Here is an 18,464-nt window from a genome sequence, read left to right as displayed (position 1 = left end):
CGGCGGCGGAAGCCCGTCCTCCACAGGCAGAAGTAGCAGAGCGTCGAGAGGCTTCCAGTCGCGTCTGCCAAGCCTTCTTCACTCTACAGCCCCGCCCACTGGGGACGCGGAGACCACCCCCAAGCTCCCCGCCCTAGCTCGCGCGGACCTGAACTGTGGAATGATTCGACTAGGTGTCACCTGGAGCCTCACTATCCTAAGTCCAGAATTTGGGAATCAACAAATTTTCACTTATTAGAGGTCAGACGCCCCCCCCCCCCCCGCTCCAGTCCGTTTTCCAGTCTGCTTCTAGTAGTGAACCTTTCTAAAAACCCAGACTTTGTCACTCTTCTGCTCAAAGATCTTTAATGGCTCCCTAGCATCTGCAGGTTAAAGTCCAAAATCCTTGAGCCAGAATAGTAGTGTGGTTAAGAGCATAGCTTTAGAGCCAACCAGACTTGAGTTTGAGTTTAAGGTCGTCTAGCTGTGTGATTTTGAACAAGTGGCGGAATCTCGGTTTTCTCATCTGTAAAAGTGCGACTCGGGGCGCCGGGCTGGCTCAGCGGATAGAGCGTGCGACTCTTGATATCAGGGTCGTGAGTTCAAGCCCCACTTGGGCATGGAGCTTACTTAAGAAAAATAATAAGATGGGACTAATAATATCTACCTTTTAAAGTTGTTGAAAAAGGGGTGGGGGGGCGCCTGGGTGGCTCAGTTGGTTAAGCGACTGCCTTCGGCTCAGGTCATGATCCTGGAGTCCCTGGATCAAGTCCCGCATGGGGCTCCCTGCTTGGCAGGGAGTCTGCTTCGCCCTCTGACCCTATCCCCTCTCATGTGTTCTTTCTCTCTCATTCTCTCTCAAATAAATAAAATCTTAAAAAAAAAAAAAAAAAGCACTTTAAAAAAAAAAGAAAAAGGGGTGGGGGAATGGGGTGGCTGGGTGATGGATATTGGGGTGCGTATGTGTTGTGGTGAGCGCTGTGTATTGTGTAAGACTGATGAATCACAGACCTTACCCCTGAAACAAATAATACATTATATGTCAATAATAAAAAGAATAAAGTTGTTGAAAAGGTTAAGAGATATATTCCTTGTAAACTGCTTCACACAGGATTTAGTAAGCACATAGACGGTTTAGTAGGTGATAACTACTATTAACATGGCATTCAAGATCCTTAATAATTTGGCCTCTCCCTGCCTTTCAAGCCTCACCTCCTGCCTCATCCTGTCCTAGCATCACCTCCCAATTCTCTGTCGTGCCTGCATGCTTTTCCTTCTCCTTAAGATTCTTTCCCTATCTTGTATACCTGGCAAAATTCTTGTTCTGTAGGATGGTGAAGTCTTCTCACTCACCCACCTCGCTTCCTGGCACAGTTTCCATAACCATGGAGATCATGCCTCCTCAATTCTCCAGAGTAGTTCCAATATCAAACAGTCTGTGGTATTGTCAAGACCCTGTGTCAACTTCTCCTTCCATCTTTTATTCTGAAAATATGGTTGTCAAACCATAGTACCTGTATATACTCTATGATGACAGCTATTACATTTTATTCTAATGATTTATATGTCTACCACATTAGCCTGTGACCTTTTTGAGTGCAGGGATTTTATCTTCATCTGTGTATACCAGGAATTCTCATAGTGCCTAGGGCATAGTGGGAGCTAAATAATGTCAATTCAGTGAATGAATTAATGAATGACTAATTGAATGAATAAGATACTCATCCTCTTATTTTGCATCTAGGTTGATCTTGCCTGCCCCTAGCCCCTCCATTCCGACCTTAGGAACTGTTCTAAGACATGAAGGTCACTTTAATAAAGCTGTGTGTGTGTGTGTGTGTGTGTGTGTGTGTGTGTGTGTGTGTACGCGTGCGCACGTTATTTCTGCTAAGTTTGTATATGGGTCCTATTTTGAGATCGCCAGATTGCTCTGCTTTTCCAAAGTATATGTTGAACTCCCTTTTCAATTTCCTTGGGGGCACCAAGCCAGCATGTCCTGCTTTGCCTCTGCTTCCACACCCTGCCACGTCACCCCAGTTCTGCTATGCCAGGAATGTTACTGGGGAAGAGTGGCTCTATGACTCAGAGGACACCCCAGGGATTGAGTGGGAGTGGAGGCAGAGACAAGGTATGGGAGAAAAGATGGGAGACGCCCCTAGCCCCACTTTTTGAATTTTGCCTTCATCCATTCATATATTCAGGAGACATGTATTATGCACCTACTTTGTGCCAGGCACTATTCTAGAAGCTTGAGATCTAAAAATGGATAAGATGTAATCTTTGCCCTGAAATGTTCAGTCTTAGGAGGGAGACAGACTAGTAAACAGACTGACAATACAAGGTAGTAGGAGTAATAGTAGCCATTTTCTGGTACATAAAGAGAAGCAAAGATCCCTAAGAAGCTACAAAACAGGGATCTCTTTTCAGGAGGGCTGAAATAAAATTCACTGATCAAATCCCAGGGAGAAGATCCCCCTCTTTGACCTACTGCCTTGGTGAGTGAGGGCTTTATTGGTCTCTTTCCAATTTTAAAATCAGAAACAGCTTTATATCTACACCAGCTGATTTCTAAAATAACTCAGGAAATGGTAGCAGCTCCATGCTTTTTATGAAAACAAGGATAATTTATTCAACAAGTATTTATTTATTGAAGACCTATGAGCGAAATCCTGTGCTAGACAGTGTGCTCCCACTGTCTAGTTCCTGTACTGTTTAGTTGGGTGGAGCGGTATAGGCAATTGTAAAATACTTCAGTGTCACACAATTCCATTGCTATGGAATGAAATGGCAACCCAATCATGTGAAGTTTGTCTACCTTGAGCACCCAAAGGAATATGAATAATCCAGCAGGTGGCAGCAGGGAAACAATTATTTTAATCTTGATGAGATTGGCGTAGAAGGCAGAGGTAAATAGGAAGGGGTAGTTTGGGCTTTCGGGTCCTAGGTTCCCTTTCTAGAACCCGGACGACACCCGGATAGAGGATAACCAGGGCATCTTGGGGGCTACAAAAGCAAGATCCCCCCCTCCATTAGTCTTCATTTATTAATTCCACAAATAATTATTGAGCCTCTACCATGTGCAGAGTCACAGATAGGAGAAGCTGGAAATACAAGAGTGAAACAGTCTTTGCTTACAGTCCGATCAGGGAGAGACAGGTCTTAAGATCCCCACCTGGGTTCACAATCTCCAGGGTACTTTGTTAAAACTGAGCAGCGTTAGTCCGCACACTAGACTAGAATCGTGTCCCCATGCCCTTTGGTGCACAGATTAACAGAGTTGAGTAGTTAAGGGCTTGCTTGGATCGCGAGAAGACTGTGATAAGGTTTGATTGCTTTCCGTGGCCCTTTCTGACAGGTCTTCATTCATTCATTTATCAAATATTTACAGCATTCCGTAACAGTGCCGAGCATTGCGTTTGAGGCCAAGTGTAGATCTGTTTTGAATGTCATTCAGAGGAAGGCAAGACGGCCGCGCACGTTACAGTAAACAAAGCAGTAAAGCCGGAAGAACACTTAGTCGCATGTGATGTTTTGTGATATTCGAGTGCTTAATGTCTCTGACTTGACAACAGCGCTTTTGTCGGGAATTCTTCCCTGGGCTCTAAAATTGAGGGCCGGCCGGGCGGACTCTTCACTTATCTCGAGCTCCGGCAACTCAACGCGGTCCTTTCGCAGAGCCGAATATAAATTGACCCACCGAGCCACCGTAGGGACGGTCTACAGTCGGAGAGGGCTTGTCTTCGACCGGTGGATTCGTTAGGGCCTGGGGAGCCCGCATCATATGACCAATAGCAGCCCCCCGATTGGCTCTCAAGGACTCCCTCTCTTCCCGTTCGAGTGGGCTGAAACGCCGGAAAGGTTAAGCGCATGCGCAGTTCCCGGATTTCCCTAGCCACCCGGAGTGGAGCGGTGGGGTTGGGCGATAAACAGGCTGTGGCTAGGGAGGAGGGGTAGGGGCATTCGTTCCGTTGGGACTTTTCACGCCCCCTTATTTTTTTAGGTGTGGTTGGGTTCAGACGCGGGGCCCTGGCAGAGGCTTGAGCCTACTCTCTTGTGAAAGGGGAAAGAAGCTCCCGAGGAGAGCGGCCGAAGTTGCGGAGAGGGTGCGAGACGGGAGTTCTCCCCTATGCCAGCCAAATGGTGCGGCCCTGAGCTGTTTCACGACCCGGCCCGACGTGTCTGAGAGAGGCCCCGGAGCGGGCAGGGAGGCGGCCCGTAGAACGCGGGTTCTGTGAAGAGACGTGGAGAAAATTCGATTCGGAGAAGAGGAAGAGCCCGATTGAAAGAGAGCGAGGCCGCTGAGGGGGAGGGGGCTGCCAAGATGGCGTCGGCCTCCTCTGGGCCGTCGGCGGCCGGGGTTTCATCCTTGGATCCCGCGGTCCCTTCCGGCGCCTCGTCCTCAGGTAATCAGGGCGGGGCGTGGGCAGGGGTCTGATGACTGCTGTGCGATGGGAACGAGAGCGAGACCTGGGAGGGCACCTGTAACTGGGGATGTCCGAGGAGTTGCCGGTAAGGAGGACAGAGGCCGGGCTTTCAAATAGCAGGGCTTTCTGGGCGGACAGGGGGAGTGTGAGGAAAGGATGGATTTGGTTGAGGAAAGGGAGGCTGTCAGAAACACTAGCTGTCTTCGAGGAGACCTAATTGAGGACTTGAAGTAGTAGGGTTAGGAAGGGATGGAGATTGAAGGTGGGGGTAAGAGGGAAACCGAAAGGAGCGGAGAAAACTAAAGTAAATGGAGGCTTCATAAGTAGAGAGAGGAATTAGTGTGAGAGGCAGGTGGAATCCAAGTTATGGGGTTAATTTGATAAAAATGTAGAAGAGAAGCCATGGAGTTGAAACATGTTTAAGAGTTATGTGACGCTTTCTTTCGATTGCTGCGGAGTTAGGGAATTGTGGATTTTGTTGGGGGTGGGAGTTGAGACATCTTTTTCCTTAGAGACTCCCCTTCATGCGTCATTCCTTCTCACTTAGTGCCCCCCCCCCCGCCACGCGCACGCACTCGTACACACGTATATGTTCTATCAAACACCCTACTTCGATGATTCTCATTTCTAGACTGCCCAATTTTGGGAAGGAATGGAACGTTTTGAAGGAAGGTGGAAAAAAGACCCTAAAAACAGATGGAGAAGGTGGAATGATGCAGTACAGGCTGAGAGAGGTTATGTTGGAAATTAGGCCTGGGAAGGATGGTGTGGTTGGGGGAGGTGGTTCTGCGTGCTGTGGGGGAATATTGCATAATAGGAAATGGACTGGAAGAATGCTTAGGCTGTATCAGGAAATTGGCACTTGGAGAATGGAGCCAGGGAACATAGCTCAAAGTAGTTAGAAACTATTGGAGATTGAGGGAGGGCCAGGAGCCCACCAGAAAAGCAACAGATTGTGTGTAGGAGGGCAAATGTGTATAAGCGTGGGGAGAGGGGTGGAGATTGAGTCAGAAACTGTTCTAGAGCTTCCATCAGAAATGTCTGGTGTTCCACAGCGGCTCTTACCTCTAAATTGTGAACAGGAGAGGCTGCCAGATGTTGGATGCAGTACTCGAGATGTTGATGTTTCCTTAGGCCTGGGATTTCATCCTTACCTTTTGAATTGGCTGAATAGAAGGTTCCACCTTTCATATTCCAGCTGGGATGAGTACAACTACATGATCACAGATATCTTCTTCATAAGCTGCAGTTTTATTTATGTGCATCTATTTTTAGTTTCTTGAGAGGTGATTTTTACCTTTCCTGTAAAAGCATTAGAGGACCAGAGCAACTCATGTTGCATTTTAAGTGTGAAGGATGAAGGAAAATGACAGATTTTTTTTATAGAATAGTTCCTTAATTTAAAAACTTTTCTTTCCTTCCCCAGTGCAGAAAGAACAATGGTTGTGTGTAGTCCTCAAACTTAACGATCAAGTTAGGTGTTCTATTAGAAACCACGTTAACCTTAAAAGCCATGTGTTTATATCCTAAAATTTGATTCAGCCTCTATCTCATGGACGTACTGGCCATGTGGATAGATTTAGGAGTAAAGGAAATATTTCTTTGTCACTTATTGATACATCTTTCTCCTCTTCCATCTGTGCTCCTGCTTCAGATAGTCCTCCTATCTTTTTCAGATGTCACTGTATGATATTTTTATGTTTTTATGTTTTCTGCCAGATCCTAGGGCTGGCGATTAGTAATTCAGATTGCATAAATGTTTTTGTCCTCTTGTGTTTTCACCAGAAAATAAAATATTAGGTTTCAGTGGACCTTACAGCTCCTTGACTCTACTATGTTCATATGAGAAGTCAAGGTATAAAAATGTCTAAAAATAGTTTTAGATTCCTATTTTTACTTTTGTTTCTTACACCTTCCCTCTTTGCTTCTTTGACAGATATTGAAACAATTGGATTAAGAAATTAAGAAAAATTCTGTTTGTAAATATTCCTGAAAACCTGGTGGGATTTTTGTGTCCAAATACACAGTGTTGACTTTATTTGTGTATCTGCACTTTCACTTAGGTTTGGGCTTAGTAAATTTAATTTGGTAAAATATTTCATTTTAAGGATATGATTGAAGAGGATAGAATATTTGATTCTGATACTAAAAAAAAGGCTATTAAAAATGGGATTTATTTTTATTTTAATTTTTTTAAAATGGGTTTTATTTGTGACTGAAGGTGAGTGTTGCTCTATCTGGATGATAGTACCAGGGGGATTAGGACATTGACAGGAATGAGTGATGGTTTATGATTTCCTAAAGTGTTAAAGGCAACAAGGCTGGCCTTGTAGAAATTCAAGATGGGTGTGTGTGTGTGTGTGTGTGTGTGTGTGTGTGTGTGTGTAACCATTCTAAAACCAGCTTATTGTTCTTAGATGTTTAGCTGAACTCACTTAAATTTTGGTGAAACTCTGAAATCCTAAAGGCAAGATTCGTTGGCAATGTTGAAAATAGATTCAAGGTAAGAATGTTAGGATTCAGGGACAGATTGACTAATGTTTCATATAAGCCACTCATAACCTTTGGAGGCTCAAAATCTTTTGGCATTCACATTAGGAAGGACAGATTATTTAGAACAGTTGTTCCTGTATAGATTATTTCACCATTAAGGCATAGCTGGTCTTTTATACTGCTGATAAGTGAAATACGGATGGTAGATCAAACCATACGTTTTAAGAGATGTTTGACATCTTTTCCCATTGGAGTAATTACCATGTTTGGATTTGGGGGAGGCAGTTATAAATGAGTATCAGCTTAGAGAAGTCATCATCATGTGTTTGTTCTTATACTTTGTTAATAAAAATTGATGCAGTTTGCCATTTAGTCTCAGCTGTTTGATGTGTAAAGGAAATTTATTCCTTCTTTGGTTTTCTCCCCCATCCTTATTATTTGGACAGTGGCACCACTTAAAAATAAAATTAGCCCTGAAGAGGTGCTGTTGACAGTATGACCATCTGTCACACCAGTGTGCAGAGAGTCTGTTTCCCTATCTGTAATTTGACTAGTTTATCAGGAGCTTGAAATTCAGGGGCGCCTGGCTGGCTCAGTTGGTAGAGCATGTGACTCGATCTCAGGGTTGTAGGTTCAAGTCCCACATTGCTGTGTAAAGATTACTTAAAAGTAAAATCTTTTTTTTTTTTTTTTAAAGATTTTATTTATTTGACAGAGAAAGACACAGCAAGAGAGGGAACACAAGCAGGGGGAGTGGGAGAGGGAGAAGCAGGCTTCCCGCGGAGCAGGGAGCCCGATGCGGGGCTCGATCCCAGGACCCTGAGATAATGACCTGAGCTGAAGGCAGACGCTTAACGACTGAGCCACCCAGGTGCCCCAAAAATAAAATCTTAAAAAAAAAAAAAAAAACAAAAAAAAACTTAAAATCAGCTACTGAGTCCCTTTTTTTTTTACTACCAGGAAGGGGGTAAAGAGTTTCTGTTTTGGAGACTTGATTTGAAGTTTGAAGGAGTTAGAAAGTAAAGTTAGAATGCTAAAGTGTATACTGCTTCTCTGAAATAAGAGCTGTTTGATAAAATCACATGTGACTCCCCCAAGGAAAAAACACTTGAAACATTAGAAGATCATGAAACTGTAGTTCCTTTTTGCTTCAGACCAGAACATTTCTGAAATTGTCACCCTTCACCTATATGATTTTATCATGAGCACAAATGATTTGGAAGTAACTTTACAGCTCCTTTCCGACTGTATTTTACTTAACTACTGAGGGAAACCCCACAGGACACAGGACTGAGCATTTTTGCTTGGGACCTTTATCAAAGGGCCAGCCTCATCAGTCCCTGATTCTGGTGGTTTTGTTCTTTCTAGAAGAGCTTCACCAGTAAATTATGCTCTAATCTGATAACACCAAATGGTAGGGATTTTGTAGTTTTTTTGGTCTGTGTTCTTTGTATCCAGTGTAAAACATATGTAGGCTGATCTTCTCCCTTCAATTCTTCCATATTAGTGAAAAGTAATACAACTTAAGCCACTCTACTAGAGTGATAAACTGAAATTTGGAAATGTAAAGATAGAACAAAATGTCATGTAGTCGGTATATCACCAGGAACCATTTTGGTTGACATTTTATAAGTAGGAAGAAATGTTTCTGTTTGCTTTTTACATGGGGGTTTTGACATTTTTTTTCTTTTGTTCCCTTGTAGATTTTGCCAGAAAACTGACATCAGAATGTCATTGTTTTTGATTAACCTTTTTTTTTTTAATTTTTGAAAAAGATTTTATTTATTTGAGAGAGAGTGAAAGAGTGCGGTGTGTACACAAGCAGGGGTGGGGTGCAGAGGGAAGAGAGACTCTCAAGCAGATTCTGCGCTGAACGCGCTGAACTCAGAGCCCGAGGCTAGGCTGGATTCCAGGACCCCAAGATCATGACCTTAGCCAAAACCAAGAGCCGGACGCTCAACTGACTGAGCCACCCAGGCACCCCTGATTAACCATTTATTTCTGCTATGGCTGCCCAAGCCCGGTCAAGTATGATTATATAGATTTATTAGGTATTCAGTATCTGATAGTAATTGGTAATAATGGACTGATAAGTTAGCTTTGGATATCAAAATAATATGTTTTGCTTGTTAGTTTCTGTATGCTGTTCTGGGTTGATATAAAAGTCTTCTGATTGATAACTTTTCTCAAACAGGTGCCAGCTACTAGTTATTACATATTTTATTAGCCTGTTTTTCTCCGATAATATAATGGAAACTATAGCCTGTGAAGTGAACAACAGAGATAACACCAGGCCAAAGACAGAACTGGGGATAAAGAAGGAAGGTGGTTATTTTATCCTTTAAGCTGGATATTTTCTTTCCTAGAATTTTTGGATGTTCTGACTTGACATAAAGAAAGCAAGAGCAAAGTTGTTACTTTCTTCTCTCTTTTTCCTGGGTGTATTTCTTGATCACGAATAAATGTATATTTCAGGAAGTATGCTATTTTCTGATAGCCTGGTAGAGGGAATCTCTATTTCTCAGTGTTCCAAACCCCAGCCCACCATTCAGTCTCAAAGAGAGAGTGTTTGGGCTGATGGTATTTCCTAGAGGAAACCCCTTCCTAGCCCATTTCCCCTTTTGCACTTCACTTCTCCACCCTTTCCTATCAAAAGAGCATTGTTTAGTTTCTAAGTATGTGTTGATTGGTTTTGTTCATATCTCCTATGAGCTTCCATCGTTCTTTTTTTTTTTTAAGATTTTATTTATTTGCAAGAGAGAGAATGAGAGACAGAGAGCATGAGAGGGAGGAGGGTCAGAGGGAGAAGCAGACTCCCTGCTGAGCAGGGAGCCCGATGTGGGACTCGATCCCGGGACTCCAGGATCATGACCTGAGCCAAAGGCAGTTGCCTAACCAACTGAGCCATCCAGGCGCCCTCCATCGTTCTTTTTACTGTTTACTATTTGAAGTGAACTTTTTTTCCCTCAACTTCTCCATTTTTTTAAACTTTGTCTCCCAGTCATTTTTCTTTATCCTCCTGTGAAATTCCAGTCTGTTTGTAATGGCTGTAGACAATATATTTTTTTTAAGCTTTTATTTTTAAGTAATCTCTGCACCCAACATGGGTCGTGAACTTACAAGATCAAGAGTCGCATGCTGTACTGACAGCCAGCCAGGCCAGGTGCCCCTGTAGACAATATGTATTAATTGGCAAACATCTGATTCCAGAAAAGGCTCTTTTCTGTTGAGTCTGAGGAAGACTTTGGCAAAAAGTAAGGAAGGCAGGTTTCTTGCGGGGAGTTCAGTATATCTTATTATTTGCCTTATATACTTAACTGAGTAATATGGAAGTAACCCAGAATAAGCACTATACCAAAGGATCAGTGATGTTAATGGGAAGTGGGCTAAGGGAAGGTAAGCAAAGGAAGTTCTAGGGAGAGAATGGGAAGAGGGTTTTTTTAGGAAACATAATTAGCTAGAGCAGAGTAGCTTTCCTGTGCACAGTATAGGTAAACAAGCCTGGTAAACTTTAAATTTTCATTGACAAGAACCTGTATAAAAGGGATGACGGAAAAGTAACCTATCTCTGATATTCCTTGTAATTGTCTTGAAGTGCATTGTTGGGGCAGTTAATGTTCATTATGATATAATTAAAATTAGACTTTCTCTGCTGAAACATGTTCATTCCAATCCAGCAAGAGTCATTGCCTTTTCAGGATAGATAGAGCCAGGTTTGGAAATAAGAGGTGGCAGTTTGCCAAGAAATGCCAAATATTTCTTGGCCATGGGTGGCTTATCCAGGAGACTCAGGTCTTTTATTTATTATTATTTTTTAAGATTTTATTTATTTACTTGTCAGAGAGAGTGAGAGAGAGCACAAGCAGGGGGAGCAGCAGAGAGGGAGGGAGAAGCAGGCTCCCCGCTGAGTAGGGAGCCTGACATGGGGCTCAATCCCAGGCCCCTGGGATCATGACCTGAGCCGAAGGCAGAGGCTTAATGGACTGAGCCACTCAGGTGCCCTGAGACTCAGGTCTTTTAAAGAAGACTTTTTTTTTTCCTTCCATATTTTCGATCAAAGTTTTAGTGCCAAGAGATACATATTTGAGACCTGAGAACCATGAAATTTGCCTTGTAGAAGCAAAAGTTTATCACAAGAGGGAAATGTAGAGTTATTTTAATTAACCTCGGGAGCTTATTACTAGTGGCAGAGGTGTTACATTGAGGTTGTATATTATCAAGATGAGTCTTAGTTTAAAAAAAAGAAAAGGATGAATCTTAGTGAACTTGTGGCTCATTCCTTGCTGCATAGTTGGCTGTTATCTGAGGTGACCCCAGGACTGGTAGATCAAATTGCTTTGGAGCTTTTGTTTCTAGGAGCATCTTTGTCTTTCTGGCTTTTTCCTAGAAGATCCTTAGGAAAACTTGACACTTGCTAGGAAACAAAATTTAGTTTTTCTCTGGGATGTGGCTTGGTTTTCTTAATTGGCTTGGTTTAGTCCTTATGGAGGATGTAATAATGGTACTTTTTTGTTTGTTTCTAAACACTAAGTTTTTGAGTACTCAGCACTACTGAGATTCTCAGGAGGTGAGCTGATATTTCAGACATTTCTGAGTATTTTCATTTGAAGAACATATTGTGCCTCCTACCTGCAGGGGTATAGTTAAAATGGCTTTCAGTATTTCAAGGTAACAAGGGCCAAAGAGATTGCTTCAGATAGTGCAGCAGATAACTGGGCTGACTGTGTTTGTGTTTTGTTTTGTGTGGGTTTTTGCTTTTGCTTTTTTTTTTTTTCCTTTTAAAACCTCTGGCTCTCTCTGTGATCAACCAAGAGAACCTCTAAGAGTTAGCATTTTGTTCCCCAAAAGTCTGCTTATATCGCTTTGTGCTCTGTGTAGGTATTATTGACACATTTGTGCGGTAGTATTGAGCTGGGTCTCTGGGATTGCTTCTCTACGACCTGCCCAGGCAAAACTCCAGTTGTCTGAGGAATGCACATCCGGCCAGCCTCTAGCATCCCCAAATTATATGTGTACTTCAAACATTGAAGTCAGTCACACACTGCCTCTTAGTTTCTCATCTGGTGGATGATGTCATTTCATCTCCGACGGAAATGCTTCTGCTCTGAAAGTGCAGGGAGAGGCTCTGGTATTAAGGCCAACTCTGTTTTGTTTCACATACTGGGGGGAAAAACAACTCTTATTTTGGAGGTTTTTACAGTTTGGAAATATCTTTATTTCAATTATCTCCTTTTTTAAAGCCAACTCATTTCCCTCTGAAGTTTGCCTTTTTTACACTTCTCAGAATTATATTGATGATTTTTCCCTTCCTCTACATTTCCTCCCTCCCCTCAATAGTGAATCTTAATCTCCTGTCGTTCAATAGTAGCAAGCAAATGTATGGAGAGTCACAGTGGTGATTTGCCAAGAAACCAGCCCCTCCAGTACCTTTTTCATTAGAAACACAATTTAGGGTGGGGCCAAGGACCAAAATGGAGTCCTTCCTTAAGACTAGGATGGAGTTACTCAGAAAAATATTCTGTGACGTGGTGTGATGATTCATTGTTGTATTTTAGCAAGAATCAATTGGGTTGTTTCCATTTTGGCACTTGACTGGTTCAGCTGCTTTGAAATTATTTTAGTAACATTAAAGGTTTCCCAGCTTATTTTCATAATTTAGCGGATCTTTTATATTTTTCAGGGTTTGGTATCCAGGAGATACGCTGAAATTAGGTTTCCCCGTTTTATAGGAGAATATTGATGTTCTGGAGGACATGAAAGATAAACCTCTTCAGAGAGAATCTCTTATACGTGCTGATGAAAGTTTGTTTCAGGTTGTACAAGCATCTCAAAGTAATACGTGGTAGAGAGAGTAAGTGTAGAGGAGTCATGTGTATTTGTAGCTTGGGATTGTCAGCGGTATTCTGGACATTTTCTTTTTACATTTTTTTCTTCTAGTATGTCTCTGCAGCAGCATAATATGATTGTAATGAGCTTGAGTTAATGTGTGGGGTGGGAGTGATGTTGGTCTGTATATGTGGGACTGTCAAGTAGTGGTTTACTGGGGAAAATGGAGTATATAGCAAAGAGCACAACAATAAAGTCATCCCTGTGTATCTCTTTTCCTTAATTGCTAAATTATTGATGTAATTATTTTTTATATAAAATTTACATAGATAAGGAAAAATAGATATCTGTAAAGTTAGAAAATCAACCTAATTCCACTATTCAAGATAGTTATACTTAAACATTTTGACATATAATCTTTTGGACCTTTTCAATGTGTATAAATAATGTGAGTGAACTTATAGGTAAGTGTTTTACAAAAATATGGTACTATGTAATTCTTTTTTACTCTTTTCCACATCCTATCCATAAATATACATAAAAATAATGGCTTATATATTCCATTTTATGGCTAGATTTATGTCACCAATCTCCTTTTGTTCATTTAGATTCTTTCCAGTTACAGTATCTATCCAATAATAGTTTTTATATATAATGCTGCAGTAAATATCTTTGTATATACATTTTTGCCCACTTGATTATTTCTTTAGAATAAATTCCCACTTCTGGGTCAAATTGTACATGTATGTTTTTAAGACTTCTTGCTAGATACTGCCAAATTACCCTCAAGAGTGGAAGACCCTCAAATAAGATGTACACGCATTATTTTTTGAAAGGGTAGATGCCTGTATGCAAAGGAATTTTGTACCTGAAAATTTTTTGCCAATATGAAATCACTGCAGGGTGAAATGATTTGGCTTACAAATTTTGTGACCAGTCTTGGAATTTTTCTGCCAGAACTTCTCCTCTTGTTTTTTGGACGTTTACCTAGAACTACAAAAAAATCATTTTACATTTCACAGTATGGTGCTGGGGATCAGGTTAGGTCCTGTTCATAATTTTAAATTTCAGAGTTTTTTTTTTAATATGCTTATTCTGCTGTAAGCAAGTAGAACCCCAGCAGTAAGTGATAACTTTCTGTTTTTCCTCATTTAGGTTTCAACTTTCTGTGCTGTGGGGTCAACCGTAAGAGAGGTAGATCTGATGTGTATCTGTGCTGAAGAAGCATGAGCTCCTTGCAGTGACTAGAAGCCAACTCCTCTTCCCCATAACAATTGCAGACTTTTTGTAGTGGTAGTACATGGCCTTCTTCTGAGAAGGCTGTGGATGTCTTGCAAGCATTATTTGACATTAGCTCCCATTTCTCTCTGCCCTCCCCAAGAAAGATGCTATCGTAACACAGAAGTTTCTTTTCTCACAGTTCCCACAGTATAATATGAATCAATTGACTACCTTTTGTCTCTCTCAAAGTCTTCCTATAACTTCATTTCCTTTTGTTTCAGTAAATGAGTCTCAACTCTTCTTCTTTTCCCTTTCTGCTGCATCTCTCATTTCCCCTGACCCTTCCCATCCTGTAGATAGGTTTCATAATTCATAATGATGATAATAAGTGATAGTATTTGTAAGCATTTATTATATGTTAAGTGCTGTACATAACTTAATTCTCTTAACAACCCTATGAGGAACATGTTATCTCTCCATTTTATAGATGAGGTAACCAAGGCCTAGAGAGTTTCAACTAACTTGTCCAAGGTTGCCTAGTTAGTAAGTGGTGATTTAGTATTCACACCTAGGTGTTCTGATTTCAGAGCCCACAATTCTGCCCACTATGCTATTATTGCTCCCCTGACTAATCTGATAGACCGTGTGTGAACTAACTTGATTTTAAACCAGATTAACTGTTTGTTATTGAATGGGTACTGACTGAACCAGGACTCCTTGGTGAAGGAGAGAATAGTACAGAAGACAATTTCCCCTTCTGACCTTGGCTCTCCTAGAAAAACAACAGAATTCTGAGCTCTTCTGTGCATAATATGTGGAGTTACTGATTCTTTCAGTCTCTTAGCAAATATTTTAGAAGTTAATGTGCCAAAAAAAAAAAAAAAAAGGTTAATTGCCAAGGATTGGTAACTGATTCTGCAGTCAATTCTAAGGTCCCTAAAACGAAAAAGAGTTTGTGTGTCAGATACCCTCTTTTTGTCCACTGCAAATTCAATAATCATAAGAGCCTTGTGCTTTTAATCAGAGCAAGTCATGGTCTCACATAACACCAAAAAGAAAACTTTAACCTGAGATGAATGGGGCTCTTTTTTTCTCTTTAACTTTCTCCGTTAAAGTTGTTGATATTTTATTACAAAGACAAAAAGGTACTTTCTACTAGTGAGGACCTTAACATCTATAAAACTGTGAAACTGCTCTTTCAAGAATCAGACTTGAAAGAAATTTCTGCTGATCTAGAATACAGGCATTATTTGGTTCAGAACAAGGATAACCTCACTAAAAGAAGTGAAAGGTATTTTCCTACTATTTTTGCCAGTAACATTGATGACTATTGCCAGAGGAACAGAGTTGTCATTACTGTTAACTTAAGACTGATGGAGGGGGCGGTATCTGGGTGGTGCAGTTGGTTAAGTATTCTGCTCAGGTCGGGAGATTGAGCCCCACGTCGAGCCTTGTGTCGGGCTCCATGCTCAGTGCCAAGTCTGCTTAGATTTTCTCTCCCTCTGTCCCTTCCCCCCACCCCCATGCTCGCTTGCACGCTCTCTCTTTCTCTCTCTCTCAAATAAATAAATCTTAAAAAAAAAAAAAAAAAAAGATTGACAGGAATTGAAGGAGGGACTCTGCTCTTAATCCTCTTTCAGTGAAAATGAAAAATAGATTTCCTTGTCCCAAGGGAGGGGAGTACCTCAGGGAAAGAAAATATGTGTTCATATTGTCTATTAGCAGTTCTGAGATTTATTTAGTTTTTAGAGCATTCTAGCTCCCCTGGTGCTTTCTTGGCCCACCTAGACTTTAGGTGGCCAGGAAATTGAAAACAAGATTGTTTAGAAGAAAGAGTTGAATTGGGGATTAGGAATGTGAATTCCCATTCTGTCTCTGTCATCATCTTTGCTCTGTGATTTTGAGCACATCCCTTACGCTTGTGCTTTTATTTATAAAAAAGGATTAGACTAAAAATCTCAAGGCCCTTTCAGATGATTTTTTTCATAATATAAATGGTAATTGATTTGTTAGCTTGACAATGGGCAAGTAGCTTAATTTGTGACTGAAGGAGCTGAGTTTTCAACTTGCTTTGTTTAAAAACCAACTTTCATGGGGCGCCTGGGGTGGCTCAGTCAGCTAAACATCTGACTCTTGATTTCAGCTCAGGTTGTGATCTCAGGGTCCCGGAATCAAGCCCCGTGCTCAGCACGGAGTCTGCTTGTCCCTCTCCCTCGGCTCCTCCCCCTCCCATTCTGTTTGTCTCTCTTAAACTAATAAATACAATCTTTTTAAAAAAAATCAACTTTCATCAGCAGCTATAGATTTCAGCCAGACTGAGCTTGCCTGGCCAGAGTTTTTAAAAATTCCCAAAGTGAGAGGGGTGCCTGGGTGGCTCAGCCAGTTAAGCATCTGACTTCAGCTCAGGTCATGATTTCAGGGTACTGGGATCGAGCCCCGCTCGGGGCTTCCCACTCAGCAAGGAGTCTACTTGTCCCTCTGCTGGTTCCCCTGCTCATGCTCTTTGTTTCTCTCTCTCTCTCAAATAAATAAAAATCTTTAGAAACAAAATTACCAAAGTGAGTACACCCTTGCTTCTCTAGGATTTGGTTTGTTGTTGTTTTTGCTTCTCTAGGGCTTTTACATTTTCTTTCTGCAGAGGAACTAGGGTTCAGAGTTGCCATGATTGGCTCTATATCATCCCTTGACCCACTCAAAAATAAGTTATTTGAACCATTATTTTTTTCTGATGCAGACTGTTTGTGATGGCTTCATGTCTTGCTTTTAGTACTGCAGTATTAGCTAGTTGTTTAGAATGTTTCTTGGTCCAGGACCTGTTAATGAGTAAGAGTCCCAACTTAGTGCAATATAAAAACAATGTCACTGTTAGAGCTTCATCTTGATGCTTCCTTTTACCAGAGAAAACCTCTCAGAAAGAAGCCAACTCAGATGAAGAAGCTTGATTATCCAGACTTGTTTTCTTTTCTTCTGTGGTATTTTTTCCTTAAACTTTTAATTATAAAAATTTTCAGACATACACAAAGTAGAAAGAACAGTATAAAGAACCTCCATGTGCCCATCATCTAGACTCAGCAGCAATATTTTGCGAAGCTTATTGCATCTGTTCATCTTAATTTCCCCACTTCCACCCCCTGGAATGTTTTAAAGCAAACCCAGTCTTCATCTGATTTCAGCATAAATGCTTCAGAATGTTATTTCTACAAATAAGGACTGTATTTTGGGGGGAAAGGGAGGTAGGGACTTGTGACATAACACAGTAGCATCATCACATCTACAGAATAGTGGTTATTTAATTTCTCCTCTTGAGGCTCTTGTCTCAGAAACTTTTAAACTACTTTTTTTTTAAATTTCTTCTTCTTTTTTAATATGGAACCCTTCATGAATTTGCGTGTCATCCTTGCGCAGTGGCCATGCTAATCTTCTCTGTATCGTTCCAGTGTCAGTATATGTGCTGCCAAAGCGAGCACTATTTTTCTAATCAGCATCCGAACAAGTGTCATACATTATATTTGGTGGATCTATCTCTTAAGTACTTCATTTAATTGGTTCCCATATCCTGTAGTGTTGTTTTAAGGATCAAATTAGCTACATTTGTAAGCTTTTAAAGTGCTATACAAATAAAAATTTTGTTACTGGAGAGAAATACCCTTTCTACAAAGGTATCCGTTCAGTTTAATCTTGCAGCCAGTATTAAGGAGAACTAGGAGAATGTGGAGATGCCCAAGTGATGGCAAAAAATGCAGAAAAAAATTGTGAGCTCCTCCAGGTCAGGAACATAAAACTCTCTGTCCATAGTGCCTATGCAATGTTCTGACATGTAACAGATTATCAGTTTTTGAATAATTGAATGAGGAGAGGGAGCAGAAATAATTCAGCATTGAACTGGTACTGAGAGGTGTTAAAATTGAGCCAATGAGGAGAAGCCAAGCTGTCAGCCTCCATACCCAGCCCCACCTTGGGTAGTGTGCTCTCTCTTTTGTAGCACATGCTACATTTCATGGTGTGGACTGATCATGTAGGAATTTTAATAATCCTTCGGAGTTTTGGCTTAGATGGGAGAGGCAGGTCTCTGATTTCTCAGGAGAAAGGTTTTTTGCCAAGTAAAATAAATTTTAACATTAGAACTCTGCCCTATACTCTATTTCCCCATCCAAAAAGAGAATGATATATATGGATCGTGGATTTGGATTATAAGATAATAATATATCCTTATCAGAGAATATTTTTCGCAAAGATGCTAGAAAACCAACTTTCTGCTGAACAATATTCTGGTCTTCTTTATTTTTTTTAAGATTATTTATTTATTTGAGGCAGGAGGGAATGAGCGAGGGAGGGAGGGGCAGACAGAAAGGGAGAAGCAGGCTCCTCGCTGAGCAGAGAGCCCAAGCTACCCAGGCTCCATCCCAGGATCCTGGGGTCATGACCTGAGACGAAGGCAGACACTTAACCAACTGAGCCACCCAGGCAGCCCCAACAATATTCTGGTCTTATTCATAGGGATGAATCTCATTTCCCTTGAAC

The 18,464-nt window shown here is 41.2% G+C and overlaps 1 protein-coding gene and 1 non-coding gene across 6 annotated transcripts in view; one reads left to right on the top strand and one right to left on the bottom strand.

Annotated features, from left to right (window-relative positions):
• The first annotated feature begins 3,867 nt into the window (after positions 1-3,867).
• PIP5K1A (phosphatidylinositol-4-phosphate 5-kinase type 1 alpha) overlaps positions 3,868-18,464 on the top strand; it is a 38,689-nt gene continuing 24,092 nt past the window's right edge. For 2 of the 5 annotated variants that reach the window (XM_078072453.1, XM_078072454.1), the window contains exons 1-2: positions 3,868-4,382; positions 13,878-13,916. In XM_078072453.1, the coding sequence (XP_077928579.1) occupies positions 4,301-4,382; positions 13,878-13,916 (121 nt within the window). In that variant the 5' untranslated portion in view covers positions 3,868-4,300. The remainder of the gene's footprint in view (positions 4,383-13,877; positions 13,917-18,464) is intronic. The other 3 variants (XM_078072455.1, XM_036118698.2, XM_036118700.2) reach the window with 2 other exon arrangements.
• LOC118552391 (U6 spliceosomal RNA) lies at positions 17,304-17,410 on the bottom strand. The gene has a single exon (XR_004925510.1). It is a non-coding gene; the product is annotated as a U6 spliceosomal RNA (small nuclear RNA).

This window comes from Halichoerus grypus, chromosome 5 (genome assembly GCF_964656455.1).
Source record: "Halichoerus grypus chromosome 5, mHalGry1.hap1.1, whole genome shotgun sequence".
In the NCBI taxonomy this organism is placed as follows: Eukaryota; Metazoa; Chordata; class Mammalia; order Carnivora; family Phocidae; genus Halichoerus; species Halichoerus grypus.
The sequence above is the reverse complement of the archived record's forward strand: the minus strand, read 5'-3'. Positions and strand labels throughout refer to the sequence as shown.